Source organism: Myotis daubentonii, chromosome 2 (genome assembly GCF_963259705.1).
Source record: "Myotis daubentonii chromosome 2, mMyoDau2.1, whole genome shotgun sequence".
Taxonomy (NCBI): domain Eukaryota; kingdom Metazoa; phylum Chordata; class Mammalia; order Chiroptera; family Vespertilionidae; genus Myotis; species Myotis daubentonii.
The window spans coordinates 113,315,357-113,333,755 of NC_081841.1; the positions used below are offsets into that span (position 1 = coordinate 113,315,357).

The window sequence follows — 18,399 nt, forward strand, 5'->3', positions numbered from 1 at the left end:
ATGCATTTTTTATTTTTGTTTGTGATCAAAGAACAGCTGTTCAGGAAGCTCTGATTCCGGGGGCAACCCAATTAATATTCTGATTAGGACACAGAGGCAAGGGATATGCATGAGAAAGGGAAGGAAAGGCAGTTTTATTGGTGCAGATAGGCTAATCTTGTGTCACCAATGCTAAACAATGTTTTAAATTTTGGTCTGGTAGCCATCAGGCCCTTAGTCATAATACTGCTTTCTTGTTATCTTTGCAAACAATTCTTTGAGATACACTGTTGCTTTAGTTCCAGTCCAAAGGTTATTTTGCACTGTTTGAACATTCCAAAGGTTTGAGGCATAAGACCTGCACAGCAGTTCTTCTGGCATGGCAGCTCTGACTTCATTTTAAAGCTGCTCTCTTTATTATTTGTTTATACCAGGAAGTCAAGGGTATGGAGAAAAAGGGGAGTGATTGTGAGAAGCTTTTAGGCAGTAGAATTGACAGACCTCAGTTTTTTTGGGCCTGGGAAGGAGGAGCAAGGGGACATCAGTCTCTGATCTGCAATGCTTGGTGAATATTGTGCCATTTGCCAGAAGGGCAAACCTTGGTGGGGAGTGGTTGGTGGAAGAAAATGGGGCATTCCTCACACGTGGGACAAGGAGAGTGGGTGTGTAGCCTGGTTCTCATTTCTAGCCCAAGAGCTTTGTGAGCCAGTCTTTCCATACATCTCCCTCCAAGACTTGGCTCCTTGGAAACAGAACTGATCACATGAATGTACTTTTCCCTTTGCTTACCCTTAACTGTCTGTCGTGTATTTTCGCAGAAGTCCCACCAAGGCTGACGCATGAGAACGCTTCCCAGAAGTGAGGTCATGCAGTGCTGAAGGACTGCCAGCCAAGGGCCTGGAGATTTTGGCGTGATCACTAATGGGCAAGGTGTTTGGGTTCCTAAAGAAATTTGCCAATCAGTCCTGGCTGAGTCTCAACATTTCTCAGTAGACCCTGTTGAGAAGAAGCAAGAGAACAGCAACATGAAGAAGAGGGAGAAGCTACCAAAACACTTGGATGCCTGGAACTGCCCTAAGGGTCATTACCTCCCTCCCATTTTTCAATTTTTGACTATTTAGAAACATTTTGTATACTCACTATACTCTGAAGCAGTAGAGCTTTGTGGTTAATGACTCCCGATCCCTTGTGCCACCATTTCTGCATTTTTAAGTGGGAATAACCATAGTACTGAGAGCATACAGTTGTTGAGAGAATAAATGAGATAATCTGTGGAAACTTCTTTAGATCATATAGTAGCAGTTAGTTCCTGTCTTTGCTGTTGTACCTGTGTGCAAGTATGTCTAGAGGCAAGTGCTTCTGCTGATTCAGGAGTGTAAATCTGTGATTACCTGTTACCCTGGATTTTTACATTCTTATTGCCCTATCTCATGTACACCAAAGCCCTTTCCACAGGGATCCTGATATTAGTGGTACTTGCTCCCTCTTTTTTTTTTTTTAAACCCACCACCAAAGATTTGCTTTCACTGATTGAGAGAGAGAGAGAGAGAGAGAGAGAGAGAGAGAGAGAGAGAGAATCAGTTGTCTCTCCTATGCACCCTGACTGGGGATGAAGCCCACAACATGGTATGTGCCCTCACTGGAAATTGAACCCACAACCTTTAGGTGAACAGGATAAAGCTCTAACCAACCAGACCACCCTCTTAAATTATTCATCTTTGTGGGGTCTGTGGAACCCAAGGCTGTGTTTAGAAAGGCTATGTTTGGTTGCAAGTGGGTTAGAGAAATGCCATCTTTTGGTTGTCTCATAAGTTTCTTTTGGCTTCCAGCCCCTGGAGGTGAATTTAGATTAGTGGATTTCTCCCAAAGCTTTCTTCTGATTTCTCCAACCATGAGGTGGGAACCGGGTAGGGCCTTTCCACTGGAATCCAAAATTACTCGTATCCCTGAGCCATGTAGATGCCCAGACTCAACTCTGGCAGGAACTCATAATTCTCCCAGGTACACTTTCTGTAATCTTTCTCACTTTTCCTTTGCTCATACAACAATGGCTTGTACTACACATTTACAATAAGTAATACAACTCTTGTGAATCTCTCTTTCCTAATGGATAACTAAACTTTTATTACTATTTTACTTTTCAGAGTTCATGCTTTATCTCTTCTCCCCAATTATTTTGCAAGCTCCCTAGTGATTTCTTTGTGCCTCTGAGAGTACTTTGTAGGATTTCATGTCCTTAAGTAGATTCCAGAAAAAAGTATGACTTCTGTTAAATCCCTTAGCTAGTCCTTGTCCTCAGTATTTTTTCTCTTTTTCTTACAGGCCCAGTTGGTTTACACAACATTGGACAGACCTGTTGCCTTAATTCCCTGATCCAGGTATTGATTATGAACATGGGTTTCACCCAGATACTAAAGAGGTAAGACTGTTACTCAGGCTATAAACATGTATAATCCTTTATGTTTTCAAATATTCAGTTATTCACAGTGACTTAAAGTTTTTTAGAATAATTTTAAAAATTTTTCAATTACAGTTGACATTCAATATTTTATTAAGGTATACAATATAGGGACTAGACATTTATATAACTTACCAAGTGATCAGCCTGATAAGTCTAGTACCCACCTGACACCATACATAGTTATTACAATACTAGAGGCCGGGTGCACAAAATTTGTGCACTTGGGGGGGGTCCCCCAGCCCGGCCTGTGCCCTCCCGCAGTCTGGGACCCCTTGGGGGATGTCCACCTGTTGGCTTAGGTCCACTCCGTGGGGGATTGGGCCTAAGCTGGCAGTCAGACATCCCTCTGGCAGCCCAGGAGCCCCCAGGAGATGTTCACTTGCCAGTGGGGAGCAGGCCTAAGCTGCAGTTGGACATCCTTAGTGCTGCTGAGGAGGCGGGAGAGGCTCTCACCACCACTGCTGTACTGGCAGCCATCAGCCTGGCTTCTGGCTGAGCAGAGCTCCCCCTGTGGAAGCACACTGACCACCAGGGGGCAGCTCCTGCTTTGAGCATCTGCCCTCTGATGGTCAGTGTGTGTCACAGTGACCAGTCATTCCCAGTCGTTCTGCTGTTAGGGTCAATTTGCATACTACCCTTTTATTATATAGGCTAATTGCCTGTACACCAGTGATGGTGAACCTTTTGAGCTCGGCGTGTCAGCATTTTGAAAAACCCTAACTTAACTCTAGTGCTGTGTCACATATAGAAATTTTTTGATATTTGCAACCATAGTAAAACAAAGACTTATATTTTTGATATTTATTTTATATATTTAAATGCCATTTAGCAAAGAAAAATCAACCAAAAAAATGAGTTCGCGTGTCACCTCTGACATGCGTGTCATAGGTTCACCGTCACTGCCTTATGCTGTACTTTACATCTCTGTGACTATTCTGTAACTACCTATGTGTAGTTTTTAATTCCTTTACCTTTTCATCAATTCTCCCAACCCCACTCCCATCTGGCAACCTCAAAATGTTCTCTGTATTTATGAGTTTTCTGCTTTGTTTGTTTATTCTGTTTTAGACTCCACATATAAGTGAAACCAGAAGATATTTATCTTTCTCTGTCTGACTTATTTCACTTAGTATAATAGACATCCATGTTGTCACAAATAGTAAGATTTAATTGGTTTTTTTTGGCCAAGTACTATTCAATTATATATATATCCCTTATTTATCCCTCTTTTAAAAAATTACATTTATGGGGGTGACATTGATTAATATGATCATACAGGTTTCAGGTTTGGGTTTCTATGTTGCAAGAACTGTTTATTGCACTGTGTGCCCACCACCCAAAGTCAACTCATCTTCCATCACCTTATATTAGGTCCCTTTAACCCCCGTGCTCCCACCACTTCCTTCTGGCTACCACCACACTACTGTTTGTGTCCATGAGTTTCAGTTTTATATCCCACATATGAATGAAATCATATGGTTCTTAGCTTTTTCTACCTGACTTATTTTACTTAGCATAACATTTGCAAGGTCCATCCATGTTGTCACTAATGGCAGTATTTCATCTTTTCTTATGGCTGAGTAGTATTCCTTGTGTATATGTACCACATTTTCTTTATCCTGTCCTCTGTCACAGGACACATTGGTTGTTTGCATGTCTTGCCCACTGTGAATAATGCTACTGTGAACATAGGGGTGCATATATCTTTGTTAATACATGTTTGGAGGTTTTTTTTTGGGGGGGGTATATATGCAGGAGAGGGATTGCTGGGTCATATGAGACTATATTCTTAATTTTTTGAGGAATTGCCAGACTGTTTTTCATAATGGCTGTACCAGTCTACATTCCCACCAGCAGTGAATGAGGCTTCCCTTTTCTCCACAACCTCTCCAACACTTGTTATTACTTGTCTTATTGATAATAGCTATTCTAACAGGTGTGAGGTGGTATCTCATTGTAATTTTGATTTGCATTTCCCCAATTGCTAGTGAAGTTGAATATCTTTTCACACCTGTGTTGGCTGTTTGTATGTCTTCTTGGGAGAGATGTCTGTTCAGGTCCTCTGCCCATTTTTTGATTGGGTTGTTTGGTGCTGAGTTTTATTGAGTTCTTTTTATATTTTGGATATTAAACATTTGTTGGAGCTATTGTTTGCAAATACCTTTTCCCATTTGGTCAGCTACCTCTTTGTTTTGTTGTCAGTTTCTTTTGCTGTGTAGAAGCTTTTTAGTTTGATGTAGTCCCATTCATTTATTTTTGCTTTACTTCCCTTGCCTTTAGGGTTAAGTTCATAAAATGTTCTCTATGACCAAAATCAGGTGATGGTCTTCTGGGATCTCCTTGTAAGTAACTGACAGCTTTTCTCTTTCTGCTTTAAGATTCTCTCTTTGTCTTTAACCTTTGGCATTTTAATTACAATGCGACTTTATGTAGGCCTCTTTGAATTCATCTTGCTTAGGACTCTAGGACTCTCAGTACTTCCTGGGCTTGTATGTCTATTTTCTTTGCCAAGTCAGGGAAGTTTTCTGTCATTATTTATTTAAATAAGTTTTCAATTCCTTTCTCTCTCTCTCTTCTCCTGCTATCACTATGATGTGAATATTGGTACACTTGATGTTGTCCCAGAGGCTCCTTAAATTATCCTAATTTTTGTTTTGCTGCTCCAATTATTTTCAAAATTGTTGTCTTCAAAATTGCTTCTTTGAACTTCTGCTTCTAATCTACTGTTGATTCCTTCTAATGTATTCTTCATTTCAGATATTGCATTCTTAACCTCTGTTTAAAGATGTTTTCTCTCTCCATTTATATGTTTCCTGACTCCTGTTGAAGTTCTCAGTGAGATCATTGAACACCCATATATCCAGTGTTTTGAACTCTGCATTTGGAAGATTGCTTGTCTCCATTTTCTTTCTTTCTTTCTTTCTTTCTTTCTTTCTTTCTTTCTTTCTTTCTTTCTTTCTTTCTTTCTTTCTTTCTTTCTTTCTTTCTTCCTTCCTTCCTTCCTTCCTTCCTTCCTTCCTTCCTTCCTTCCTTCCTTCCTTCCCTCCTTCCTTCCTTCCTTCCTTCCTTCCCTTCCTTCCTTCCTTCCCTTCCTTCCTTCCTTCCTTCCTTCCTTCCTTCCTTCCTTCCTTCCTTCCTTCCTTCCTTCTTTCTTTTTTGGAGTTTTGTCCCTTTTTCATTTGAAACATGTTTCTTTGTTTTCTCATTTTGGCTGCTGTTAGGTCTGATCAAATAATTGAATCAATCCCCCCTCCTCTGGGAACTGACCTTTAGGCCACTTCACAATGGGCATTCCACTTGCTTAGACCACATTCCACTTGCTAAGACCATTATCTCTCCTCTCTGGAGTTTCCCAGAATACAAACATCCACAGAGATTTCTCCACCCAGGAAAAGCCCACCTAGAGTCCTTTAAAAACCTCTGACGCCCTGTCTTTGGGTTCTAGTGCCATTTTGGGGCTCAGCCCACCTGGTATCCAGATGACCTAATGAATTTATAATTCCTTACCACTTTAGCTTCATGTGTTCCTCCTTCGGTGACCATAATATTTGGTGCTGAAACCCAAGGGGGTTCCACGGGGATGGGGAGCCATCGCCCTGGCTTCAGACACTATGAATTTGCTACTCGGAGAGCAGTAGGCAGCAGCAGCTCGACCTGGGTTTTATCACCGAATCCTACTGAGGTGACATGATGGCCGGCCTCGATTAGGCCTTCCTCCCTTATGGACACCAGCCCCGTGCCCCCCAAGCCAGCAAAGGAGAATGCTGGATCAAGAACCTCTCTTTCTCCATTGCTGATTATCCATTCCACACTGGCCAATCTTGTCTAGGTGAGTGACATTCCATAAATTCCCTCATCTTGAATCTTCTGCCTTCTCTCTCTCACTGACTTCTCAAAAGTCTCTGGTCTTGAAAGTCCTAGCGCTAGGCCAGAAGACTCCTCAGCCATTTGGCTTTGGGTCCTTCTGGATTGGAGATGCCCAGTCCAGGGGTCGCCTCTTATTTCTTTTCTTTCTTTTTTTTTTATTGAATTCATCTTTTATTCTTCTTTTGGCAAACAGATAATATGAACAAAACTATACTGCTCGCTATAGTTATACACACTCTTTCTTGCTTTATACAAGTTGTAAACATATTTAAGTAGATAAAATTCTTGACTTAGCACATTCCAGAATTCTGACATACTTTTTGAGTTAAAGCAAAAGAAAGCTTATGAAACTTCCACTGTATTATCATTACACAGCAAACGAAATTAGTATATCTGCTTTTAAATTAACATCTACCATTTTTTAAATACTTCAATTTTAGGTTAGAGCTAAAATGATTTTTATCTAAAGCAGTGGTTCTCAACCTTCTGGCCCTTTAAATAGAGTTCCTCATGTTGTGACCCAACCATAACATTATTTTCGTTGCTACTTCATAACTGTAATGTTGCTACTGTTATGAATCATAATGTAAATACCTGATATGCAGGATGGTCTTAGGCGACCCCTGTGAAAGGGTCGTTCGACCGCCAAAGGGGTCGTGACCCACAGGTTAAGAACCGCTGAAAAGTTTTATGGGGAAAAAAAACAAACAGAGCTAACCATACAAATGCTGTTCATAACCATATCAACCGTTTAAAGATGACATATTTCAGAGGGGCGGTGGTGGGTAGGAGATTAACCAATGAAGTTATATGCACATATGCATAGCCCATGGACATAGACAATAGTGTGGGGAAGGCCTGGGGAGGGGCATGAACAGGTTGGAGGGAGACAATGGGGGGCAAGGGAGGACATCTGTAATACATTCAATAATAAAGATAAATTTTTAAAAATTATACAAATTAAAAATAAACCTATCATCAAGAAAATGCCACTCATCTTGTTAGAAAAAAAAGTTACCAATAAGGTATTTTCCAATGCTTTAAATGTAGATGAAATTTATAATAACTAGGTTTCATGATACCTTATTTTATTACTTCTTAATGCTTATCTTTTAATTTTAAAGCAACAGGTTACTTCAAAATAAAGGCAATATGATTAGTATTTTATAATTTCATTATTTTATAAATTTCAGAGCCCCAAGAAAACTCAGATCTCAAAACAGGCAGCCTTCAGAATGTATTTTGCTTGGCAGCAGAATGGCTTTTAATCTCTTGAAATGGAATACCTTCATGTAGTACTTACTTGCTCTAGTTGACCAGTTTCCCACATCATCAATGAGACTGACAGCCATTTTTAATATATAAACCTGATATTTAACTGCAAAAATTAGTTGCATTCATAAAGCAAAAATTCAAATATTATAAACTTCATGCTAAATGTTACTAGCTTTTTCTAATTGGGGAAAGACATCTAATAAAAAAAGTGTAATTTTCATAATACTTTCTTATCAAATTACCAGACACATTTGTATATATGAGTACTATCTTCTTAGAAGGAATACTGCCGGGAGCCGGTCCATGCTTGCTGTTTCAAGGGACCTGGCATATATGGCATACTGTTCTTAATATGTTTGCTCACCTTCTTGGCACTATGTGTTTTAGCCAAGGTCTCTGAGAAAGGTTGTTTCCCCAGGTAGGGATTTTCCCCTGAAGTTAGGGAGGGAATAAAACCTCTTAACTGCCAGGTGGGTAATTAATCACTTTAACTACGAACAATCATGCTTAAGCTACATAATCTTTACTCCCTGGAATGGAGATAAGAAACACCCTAACCTTTGGAATAGAGATTGATAGGATTGGAATCAACTGGTATAAATACAGATGTAACAAGACAGAACCTACACACAGAACCTACACACAGAACCTAGACACAGAACCTACACAGAACCTAGAGACAGAAGAACTTCGCTGGAGAGAACATGGCAAAAGATCCTGGACAGAAACTGGCCACAAAACCTAGAGACAGAATCTAGAGACAGAACCTGGCTGAAGAACCTAGAGACAGAACCTGGCTACAGAACCTGGATAGAACATGGCAAGAGAACCTGACTAGAACCTGGTGACTGAACCTTGCTGGCGAACCTGGACAGAACCTGGCTGGAGAACCTAGCGAGGGAACATGGCTACAGAACTTGGCTGGAGATCCTGGCTAGGCTGCTGATCAACTGAACGCTGTCTCCATATCATTCCTTCTTCACCGACTCCGTCTATGCCTTTGGGAACCCCTGGACCTGCTGGGGTTGGACCCCGGCAGAATACTGTTATGTGTAACTTGAAATCTGAGCTAGATAAATCATTCACACCAAAAGGTATTATATATTGATTTTTACTACACAGTCTGGCTCCTAAAGAGTGGCTTTCAGCTTGATCCATACACGTGATACAAACATTCTCAAATACTTCAAGTTACGGAAAGAGGACATTAAAAGGCTAACAAAATAACAGTAAAAAAGGCTTTCTTTTAATCCTAGAGAAGGAAACAAAAAGAGAAAGGTTTTGTAAGAGAAATTGGGAAAGAGGAAGGATTTGAAGTATATTTGGCCTTGGACACTTTTGACAGTGCTGCTTCAACTTGTAGAAGAAGTTCATGGGTAAGAGAGGTCACAAATAGTTTCTCAGTGGAAAAAAGTGCAAGGAAAGCAAAGCAGCTGAGCAGTGAAGGAGAAAACACCACAAAGAGTACAAACATTTGTAGTTCTGAAAATAAGAAGTTTAAGAAACAGCAAGTAGTAACAAATCAATCAGACATTAGTATGTTGGGACCTTTAAAATGACACAAAAATAAAAGGCTAATCTATAATTCTTTACAGGTTTAAATCTGATAGGGAACACCTATATATTTTGAATCTGTCTCAGTTTTAACAACTGATTCCCATCTGAGAAAAAACATTTTAAAATTCTTAATCATTAAAACAAGCTTCTTGGCTGCACTTGGATGGGGAAATAAAAAAGCTTCACAGCATTAATTTCACTAATACCAAGGTTACTGCAATCAAGTTTCTTTATAAGGATAAATTAAATTTGCTATCACCATCCCCACAGTATTGCAATCTTCAAAAAAATTACACTGAAATGGTTACTGAAAGCTTTTAATAAAACATTAGGATTTATTTCAACAGAATGTTCAGGATCCCATATTAATAAAAAAAATATAAGCAAATAGGGTTGCATCTTGGCCTATGAATGATGCTCTCCACAATGGACGTACAAGTGTTTAAAATACCAGTAAGGGGATACTGGTTAAAGTTTATCTCTGACTATTTTTTAAAAACCTATTAGCAGCTATGCCATAAAACTGATTTAAAGTAGTTGTTTTTTCAGTAACGTTTAAAACAATCCAGCACTTGGTATAAATACTCATATCGGCACACTGTACAAAAACATAATTGTGCAACACTCTGTAAACTAGCTGCAGTTTTCAGTAACTCTGTTCACCAACCACGTGACAGAATTGTAATGTTCTCCTAAGCCATATGCGTGTCTCATATATACAAGTATTAATGGTTTGTTTGGATATTCTTCGCCAACTACAATAGGAGGAGAATCTGCCTGTATTATCTCTATTGGTGTTTGTAAAATATGAGACAGGGCTCTTAGCTCCAGCTGGCCTCCCCATGCAGCTGTGTTTATAATATTATCACAGTACTTTCCAAACTCTTCTGGAGTATACATATCTCCTGTATTGGGGTTTGTTAAAAATGGCAGAAAGTCTTCCATGTGGCTTTGCATATAGTTAGCAGTTTGGCTTCTTAAGGCAGCTACAGTCAGAGGGCATTCCCGCTCTTTCAGCTGATCTTCAATGGCTCTGTACATACTAGCTGCCAATATTTGAGCAAGTTTTTCACTTTCTACATGTCTAGCTCCATGTAAGTTCTCAATTTCAGCTTCAGCTATCCTTTCTTTCTGCTCCTTTTCCAATGCAGCTTTTTTATCCCGTCTCTTCTGTGCTCTTGATATCCGAGGCAGCTGATTCTCAAGAACCAAGTTTGAAATGTTAACAGCATCAAAATCTCTCTGACCCTCCTGGGAAGCCAGCTTCAACTGCTCCAGCTCCTCTCGGTGCCGCTGCTCCATTTCTGCCTCCAGCTTAGCAACATCTTCCGTGAGCTGCTTCCTCCTCTTCTTGTCGTTCTTGGGAACGGCATTCTTCATACCTTGAATTTTGGCTTGCAACTCCTTCTTCTCTTTGCGTTGCTTTCTCACCAGCTGCTCCTCTTCGTCAAGCTCGTCTGCCAAGCCTTCCTCCATGTCCACCCGGCGCCCGCACTCGGAGGAACCAGCCGGCGTGCCGGCTGGCGGGCACCTCCCCACGCCTCCTATTTCTTGTGGTAGTTTGTTTAGCAGTGGGGATGCCTGCCCTAAACAGTCACCTTTGGATTTGTGGTCTGTGACTCACCCGTCCTCTCTCATGGGCCACACTATACTCCCTCTGCACACTCATGGGGAAGATCACGCCCAAGCACTTTATTTTATTTTGTAACACTGTGTGGCCACAATATAAACTAGCCTCAATGGCCTGAAAATGGCACTTTCAATTTTAACACACTGAGCAATTATATTTCTGTCACCACAATGAAAAATGGTCAGAGATTCCCTACGTCCAGGCCTTTTGCATCCTCCGGTCCTGACCCTCTCTCTGTCAATCCTTCTCTACCCATCAGATTCTTCTCCTTCACACAAAACATCATACCCCTAACACTTCTGATTCTGAATCTACTTTTGACCCAGCAAACCACCAACCTCCACCCCCTTATGCGCTCCCAAAATACAGACCCTCCTAACAGCAACCACCTTCTCCCCAGGCCCCTCAGAGCCCAAATCCCGAGAACCTGAATTCTAATACAGCCTTTTCCCACCTAACACTCACTCTCGAGCAACCCAAAGACTGCCTTCCTCAATAGCCACTTCTGTTCCCATGCCCATTCCACCCCTGAGGGAAGTAGCAGGAACTGAGGGCATAGTCCAAGTCCACGTCTCATCCTCTATGTCCAATCTCACACAGATTGAGAGGTGTCTCAGGTCTTTTTCCACTTACCTGACCACATTTACTAAGGAATTGAGTACCTGACCCAGTCCTATGACCTGACCTGGCACGACATTTAAGTCATCCTGTCCTCCTCTCTAAACCCAGAGGAGAAGGAGTGCATTTGGATAGCTGAATAGGGCCATGCCAATATCCTCCATAGACAGAATGTGGCAGCAAACCCTCTTGGTATTGATGCATTCCTCAGAACTGACCCGAGATGAGACTATCAGGTTACTTCTCCAGGGCACCAGTTCTGTAGCCATATAATCAATCACCTGTCTCATTGCCAGACTCAAAAAAGTTTGCCCATAAAGTGGTCAACTATGACAAACAATGAAATCACTGAGGGCCCTGACGAAAACCCAGCTCTCTTCCTCTCCTGCCTCATGGAGGCCTTACAGAAATGTACCATCTTAAACCCACCTCCCCAGAGGGAACCCTTCCTCTGAACACCCATTTTATATCCCATTCAGCCCCCAAAATATGCTGCAAACTTTAAAAAAAAATAGACATAAGTCCACAAACCCCTCAAAAAATCTTGTTAACTTGGCCTTTAAGGTCTTTAATAATAGAGATGAGAAGACCCAGATCCAAAACAAAGGCGAGATCAGGCCAAAGCTGAGGCCCAGAGGAGGCCTTTCAGCTCCTAGCCACCGCTTTCATGAACCCCAAACAAAGTGCCGGTCCTCCAACCAAGGGTAACTCAGGGGCTAAGCCTCCTCCAGGCCCATGCTTCAAATGCAACAAGGAAGGACAATGGGGCAAGTCCTGCTCAAACCCAAGATCCCCTCCTGGGCCCTGCCCAAGGTATGGAAGGAAAGGCCACTGGAAATCAGACTGTAGTCTGGCCCCTCCAGGTCGGACCTTGGACAGTCCAGCCAGGCCACCCTCTGGGTCCAGTTTGGAGCTCCCAGACCTCCTGGGACTGGCCACCAAAGACTGAAGGTGCCCAGGCCCTAATAAGGCCCCACAGACTTACATCACCAGGACAGAGCCTTGGGTAATGATTGTGGTGGCAGGTAAGACAATCTCTCTTTAATTGACATGGGGATCACTTATTCTGCCCTCCCCAAATTCACTGGGACCCTTGTCCTTCCCTCAACCTCTATTATGGAGGTTGATGGATTAATCTCAGCCATTAGCCATCTCTCCTCTATATTGCATCTTACTAGACACTCCTTTTATCCACTCTTTCCTCTTTCTACCTCAGTGCCTGACAAGGGCTACCTCACATCCCCTCATAAAATCCAGTTTTCCCAAACCACAGTCACCTACCTCAGTTTCACTCTCACCCCACAGAGCTGAGCCAGTATCTTGGACCTTAAACACCTTATCTCCTCCATGACTGTCCCGTCCTCTAGATAAGAAATAGGCTCCTTTCTTGGCATCACTGAATACATTATCCTCTGGGTTCCCAAATTTAGTCTTCTTGCAAAGCCCCTCTATGACACATTGAAGGGAGCCCTCACTAAGCTTTTAGATCATAACGCCAGCATTTTCATCCCTTTAATGCTCTGAAACAACTCTTACCTCACTGCCTTCTCCACCCCCTTCCCAATGAACACCTTTCTTTACTAAAAAACTGCAAACACTTACTTAATAGTCCTGCTACTATCAGAAGGTGAACTCATTATCATCCAAACCTTAACATGTTATCTCTAAGGAAAAATGTGGCAGTTTTAAATCCAAGTGGCTAGAGACCCGGGGACATGCTGCTGAGCCTGCTTCCTCCCCCCGCCCCCCCCCCCCCGTTTCTTTTCTCCAGCCTCATATGCCTATAGGTAATTTTCCAAAGACTTTGGTAACTTAAAGACTTTAGGATTAAATGATAAACATCTAAATATTTTAAAATAACATAAAATACTGAAACATTGATTGCTAGACAAGTTTTAATTTGCCTGCTCTTAGCTCTTATTATAGAAGGTCTCTTATACTTTGTTGCATGCATATTTTCTTGAAAGTAAGATTGTGTTTAAAGTGTGTTGATAAATGTCAATCTAGATTGTTTGCTTTTTGGCTAAAGCTGGTTATTTGTGAATGGATAGAAGGTTTGTGTTGTTCAGTGAGTCAGGACCCAATCACCCCTGATGTCCAAAGGGACCCCTTCTCTCCTAGTAAGCTAAAGCAGTCCTGCCCAGGCTCTCTCCTATTGCTTAAGTCCTTATATCTAGACTTTATTTCCACTGCTAATTCACAGTCCTTGACACTATCATTGAAATCATCAACATGTCTTCCTGCTTAGTATTTAGGAATCTCTCTCCCCTTTTCTAACTTTCTTAAAAGTCATACACTGCAAAGGACACCGAGTCTGGAATGATCCCACAATACAGGGAAATAAAGCAGACCAGGAAGCCAAGGCAGTGGCTCAGAAGAAGCTTCCATCTCCTCAACTCTTAGTTATACCTCATATAACACCCTATATACTCCAGAGTATATACAGTATATACTGTATATACCCTATATACTCCTGTCCCTATTAGGTTTTGGGGCTCCTCAGGAAGATCCATGTTTAAAATTTCAGGGAAAATATATCCTTCCCCAAGGACAGGCCTATGATATCTTAAGGGCTATTCATAATTCCCTACATATAGGATACATTTACAACTCTTAAAACACCTAATTGCATGTCCTAGACTAGCCTTCCTACTGTAAGATACTACCAAAACCTGTTCTACTTGTTACTCAGTATCTCTCCAAGGACAGGTTAGACCTCCTTCTTTCTCCACTCATAGGCAAGAGGCCAAATCCCTGGACAAGACTGGCAAATTGACTTCACTCACATGCCCCCTATAAAAAGAGCCAAATACCTCGTAACCCTAATAGATACCTTCTCAGGCTTGTTAGAAGCCATTCCCCACTATGTCTGACACACCTAATTACAATAATATAATGGACCTTCTTTCATATCTCAAATGACTCAACAGGTCTCCTCCACTCTGAACATCCAGTGGAACTTACACCCCCTCCTACCATTCCCAACCTTCAGACAAGGTAGAAAAGGAAAATTCCTTAATTAAGTCTAACCTAATAAATTAACTCTTGAAACTAAAGTACCTTAAACTAAAGTACCTCCTACCTTTAGCCCTTATGCACATCAGGGCAACCCTCCCGTGCACACTCCTTTCTTAGTTCATTTGAATTTATGTATAAAAGACCCTTATTATTAGGAAACCTCCCTCCCACAGAGGCCCCTCTAGGAGATTATGTCCCCATTTTAAATCTCATCCAACAATTACTGAGAGAACATGCTCATTAGGTCCTCCCTCAACCTTTTGTGGGAGACACCCCCCCCCCCTCACTCCTCACATCCAGAGGACTGGGTACTCCTAAAGGAAATCAATTCATCAAATAATTTATAGGTTCAATGGCAAGGCCCTTATAATTACCCCAAAAGCAGCTAAACTATCGGGGCATATCCATGGTTCCACCCTTCAAGATTAAAACCCATCTCAGGAACACCTCCATCACATGAGCTGGAGTTCCCTTAGTATTACAGCCACCTGATTGGGCCAACCAGACTCTGCCTTCTCTGCATCCCAGAAGAAGAGGATGAATGAGTGAGCGAGCACCCCTGCACATGCTCCCTATATATTAACCCTACCAATCCTGACTTCTCTGAAAGTCCACCTTCTCTCCCAATACAAATATTCCAGATCCTAGTTACTACCCCCTCTCCCTTTGCATCAGGATTCTCACCTTCCTATGGGACTCCCTTCTATAAGGGGACTTTGATTACCCATGGGAAGAGACTTACTTCTTTCTAGACCCCAAACATATCCTTCCCCACCTTGGGATAATCCCTGATCCTGGAAGTGGGGGTTAGCTCTCCTTCTCATCCTATTCTAGCCCTTGTCTCCTACACCCATAAGGAATTTTCTCACCTCCACTCATTCAAATACTTAACCTTACCCATTCCCTTCTAAACCAGACCAATCCAACCTTTGCCAGGGATTGCTGGATCTGCCTTTCCCACTGCTCTTCAGCATATACCACCATCCCTATACCAATCACAAGATGGCATCAGGTAAAAATCACTCTAGCTTATAAAAAGGAAAGGGAACTACATTTCTCAAAAAGGCAGACACGCTTCTGACATCCTATAGCCCAAAAAATCAAGCCTCCCTTCTTTTCTGTATTTATATTCAATCTCTTGCTAAGGTAACTCCTTCCTCCATCTTAGTCACAGGTCCTATTACTCTACACAACCCACTAATTGCCCAAACCCCTTTATGCTTTACAAGGTCCCAAGGCAATATAATAATAAGCCATCTCCCATCATCAGCTTGCAACACCACAGTTAATGTAGAAGTACCAAATGGTCACTGGTCCCAATGGGTTGACTACCAGGTCTTCCCGGAAGCCAATGGTTATTTCCTACATCCAGTCAGCTTTACTTCTTACCCACCCATTCAGGCCCGAGGCTCCAACTGCTTCTTTCCTTCCCTTTCTCTTTTCCCTTGGATAACAACCCATTCTATCGTTCCCTTCCACGTTCACTGCAATAAAATCTCAACCACTTATCTGTCACTCCTTATCGGTAGTGCCATGGTGACTACCCTTTCAGCTTGGAGTGCGGGACTGGGAAAAAGAACCTCATACCCTTTAGTCCACCTCTTCTCTCTATACCTTTGAGCTTGTCTCCATGATCAGGGATTATTTTTCTTTTGTGGGGAGAACACATACATCTGTCTCCCCACCAACTGGACAGGAACCTGTACTCTCATCTATCTCTAACCCAATGTAGATGTAACCCCCAATAATCAGTCTTTACCTGTCTCAATAACCCACCATATCCAACACAAGAGGGCAGTTCAGATAATCCCTCTCCTAATAACCTTTGGCATCACAGAAAATGTTGGAACTGGCATAGAGGGCCTAACCACTGCTTTATCCTATTTTGAAATCCTGTCTCAGGACCTACAAGAAAGCTCTAGATGCCTAGAAAAACTAAGAAAACAAGAACCTCTCCCCCAGGGTAACCTATACTCCCCTTTAATATCACTAGTCAGGCAACGTAGACCCCTGATCTTTTCCTCCCTAAAGATAACATCTAGGCCTCAGTTGCATTTCAGCCCAAGGCCCAGAAAAACAGCAAAACCAGACAAGTAATGCTGTGCCAACCTCAGGACCAGCTTTTACTCCCAAGTCACTCAACAGGACCATTTTTGAGCCTTCACCAACCAGTTTCTTGGGGGAAATAATGCTGTTGAGACCCCTTGTTTAGCCCACTACTATCAATGCTCATTCCCCTGTGATCTCGACGTCCCACCTCAGCAGGAAGTAGATATAGAAGATATGACCTTCGTCCCTATTCCATAAACAAAAAGGCTGGAATGTTAGGTTTGATCAAATGATTGAATTTATACCCCCTCCCCTGGGAACTGACTATTAGGCCACGTCACAATGGACACTTGCTTGGACCACATTCCACTGGCTAAGACCATTATCTCTCCTCTCTGGAGTTTCCCAGAATCCGGTCCTGCACAGAGAATACTCTGCTCAGAAAAGCCCACCTAGAGTCCTTTAAAAACCTCTGACTCCCTGTTTTTGGGTGCTGGCACCATTTTAAGGCTCAGCCCATCTGGTAGTCAGATGACTTAATAAATTTATAATCTCTTACCACATTGGCCTCATGCATCTTCCTTCAGTGACCCCAACAGCTGCCTCTCTGTGTATGTTTCTATGCATTAGGTACAACTTCTTTGTCTCCTGGTCTTGGCAAAATGGACTTACGTAATGGGTATTTTTTGTGGGCCAGTAGTACAGTCTCCCTCATCACCTGAATTGGTGCTACAGGTATGTGGTTGGTGTGGGTTGTTCCTTCCTGTTGTTGAGCCTTGATTGCTATTGGCACTACAGTGGGAGGGATTGACCCTTATGCTGATTGGTTGTGAGGGCTGGCCATGACTACTGTGGACAAGTTGTTGTGCAGAATCTGATCCGATGAAGCAGGATCCACTTTAGCTGGGCTTTGGTGTCTGCTGGATTCACCCATTTGGGCGTGTCATTTGTAGAGGTGGTTGGGTAATGCTCTGGTGGGGAGTGAATCTGGTCACAAGGTGTGTTGGTTCTGGGGCCTCTTGGGAGGTTAGGCAAAGGTTAGCTGCTCCCTGGGCACTGCCTGTGGCCACCTAGTATAAGCTACAATGTGATCTGCAGGTGGTTGATGCTTGTGCTGGACTTGGAGGTTTCTGGGAGAGGCTAAGTTATGAACTGAGGCTTGCTTCTGCAAATGCTGGATTGGGGCTGCTTAGCAAGAGGATGGGCCATGCCAAAGGCCACATGCTGCTTGTTTGGGGTTTATGAACCTTTGAGACTCTTTATGGAAGTCCTCAGCATGAGCCTAGATAGCTATTTGTTTTAAAAAGCCACTGGAATAGGCTTGGATGGGGATACAAGTTCAGTGTGTTAGGGTCTCAGGGAATCACCAGAGCAGGGCAAAAAGTGTCACCTAGGTTGATGGAGACTCAGATCTGGTGCTTACCTGCACCTGCAAGGGGAGGAATCAGCAAACACACAATGGCTTCTGCCAGCACTTCTTGCTGGGAAAAGCTGCCCCTTCATCCCTCACCCCAAAGCCACATAATTCTGTTCTTCTCTGTATGTCCCTGGTGCCGTTTGAGCTGCTGCCCCAGCAATAGAGCTCAGAGCCAGTGAGTCCATCAGCAGATAAATTTGTGAACTCCTGGGACTCCAGCAGCTCTCTGTCTCAGTCAGCCACAACCTCCATTAGTTTTCACACTTAGAGGTTATGAGGACTCCTCTTCCTAGCACTGGACCCTGGGCTTAGTGACCCTGTGTGGGACTGGGACCCTTTGCTCTTCAGGGGACATGTGCAGCCAAGATAACTCTCCTGAATTTTAACCACCACATGAGTAATTGGGAACAGCCTATTCTGCGACTGCTCCTCCTAACAATCTCGATATGGCTTTTTCGGTATATCATTAGTTACAGGATTCTGTTCAGCTAGACTTCAGGCAGTTATCAGTGATGGCTGTTCAGTAGT

At 42.5% G+C, this 18,399-nt stretch overlaps 2 protein-coding genes across 2 annotated transcripts in view; one reads left to right on the forward strand and one right to left on the reverse strand.

Moving 5' to 3' along the window:
* The first annotated feature begins 801 nt into the window (after window positions 1-801).
* USP18 (ubiquitin specific peptidase 18) overlaps window positions 802-18,399 on the forward strand; it is a 71,118-nt gene continuing 53,520 nt past the window's right edge. Inside the window, exons 1-2 of the mRNA XM_059684299.1 lie at window positions 802-1,059; window positions 2,302-2,398. Coding sequence (XP_059540282.1) covers window positions 1,005-1,059; window positions 2,302-2,398 — 152 coding nt within the window. The 5' untranslated portion in view covers window positions 802-1,004. The remainder of the gene's footprint in view (window positions 1,060-2,301; window positions 2,399-18,399) is intronic.
* On the reverse strand, window positions 8,627-10,669 carry LOC132228223 (deubiquitinase OTUD6B-like). Its single transcript, XM_059684272.1, has one exon. It carries the CDS (start codon window positions 10,613-10,615, stop codon window positions 9,773-9,775), a length of 843 nt encoding a protein of 280 aa, XP_059540255.1. The 5' UTR covers window positions 10,616-10,669; the 3' UTR covers window positions 8,627-9,772.

What these genes read in the sequence shown, in the direction of transcription:
- LOC132228223 (XM_059684272.1), bottom strand. Translation starts at nt 10,615, where the DNA reads ATGGAGGAAGGCTTGGCAGACGAGCTTGACGAAGAGGAGCAGCTGGTG.